Below are 1056 nucleotides of genomic sequence, written 5' to 3' on the forward strand. Positions count from 1 at the left end.
TCGACCGCACGAGAACCCTAGCCGCACCCTACTCTACTCGCTGCAGATCGAGTTGACAATCCTATCCAATCGAGTGGGGTTGGATTGGGTACCCGCGAGTAAGGTGTATATTACCACCCCTACATGCACCCATACTAAGTTGTTGTTTTCTTAGTCATCAGTATAAAATATATATTAAAATACAAATATACATTTTTTTTTATCAAAGATAGGAGACTCGAACCCGCAACCTCTTAATTGAGTATGGGAAGACTATGCCATTTGAGCTATTACTCATTGACAAATACAAATACAAATATATATTGAAAATAAATTAAATCACACCACATGTATTTATATACATATACATTGGTAGTTAATTTTAATAGTTGGTTTTGGTGTATAAATAGCATTTTTGATCAATTATTGAGCAACATATCATAGTTATTATATAATGGTAGGCAAATACAACCTTCTACCATGCATATCATGGATCTTCAAAACCTTTTGTTTATCCTCACCAACTTCCTGTTTCTCTTTGTACTATTCAATTTAGTTATTAAGAAATCCACTTGTAATAAGACGAATTTACCCCCAGGGCCATGGAAACTACCACTCATAGGAAATATCCACCAACTTGTTGGTTCTTCACAACTCCATGAAACCCTAAGAAATTTAGCATCCAAATATGGACCCTTAATGCACCTTCAACTAGGAGAAGTCTCCCACATCATAGTTTCTTCACCTGAAATGGCACTAGAGATTATGAAGAATCAAGATCTCAACTTTATTGATAGGCCTCATGAAACTCTTTTTGCTAGAATTATTACTTACAATGGAACAAGCGTCTCCTTCGCTGCCTATGGAGACTATTGGAGACAACTAAGGAAGATATGCACCATGGAGTTATTAACAACAAAGCGTGTTCAATCTTTTCGGCACATAAGAGAAGCAGAGGTTTCAGAGTTGGTCAAAGCAATATCACAAAGTCAAGGCTCTATTGTTAATCTCTCTCACAAGATCTTATCAACGACCTATGGAATAGCGGCTAGAATAGCATTTGGTAAGAAAAAATTA

The 1056-nt window shown here is 36.2% G+C and overlaps 2 protein-coding genes across 2 annotated transcripts in view; both read left to right on the plus strand.

Moving 5' to 3' along the window:
• The window catches only part of LOC107607974 (cytochrome P450 71D10), a 52662-nt gene that overhangs the window by 44835 nt on the left and 6771 nt on the right, over window positions 1-1056 (plus strand). The window lies entirely within an intron of this gene.
• The window catches only part of LOC107607975 (cytochrome P450 71D10-like), a 3490-nt gene continuing 2886 nt past the window's right edge, over window positions 453-1056 (plus strand). The window contains exon 1 of the mRNA XM_016309870.2: window positions 453-1042. Coding sequence (XP_016165356.2) covers window positions 460-1042 — 583 coding nt within the window. The 5' untranslated portion in view covers window positions 453-459. The remainder of the gene's footprint in view (window positions 1043-1056) is intronic.

Source organism: Arachis ipaensis, chromosome B07, assembly GCF_000816755.2.
Source record: "Arachis ipaensis cultivar K30076 chromosome B07, Araip1.1, whole genome shotgun sequence".
NCBI lineage: Eukaryota > Viridiplantae > Streptophyta > Magnoliopsida > Fabales > Fabaceae > Arachis > Arachis ipaensis.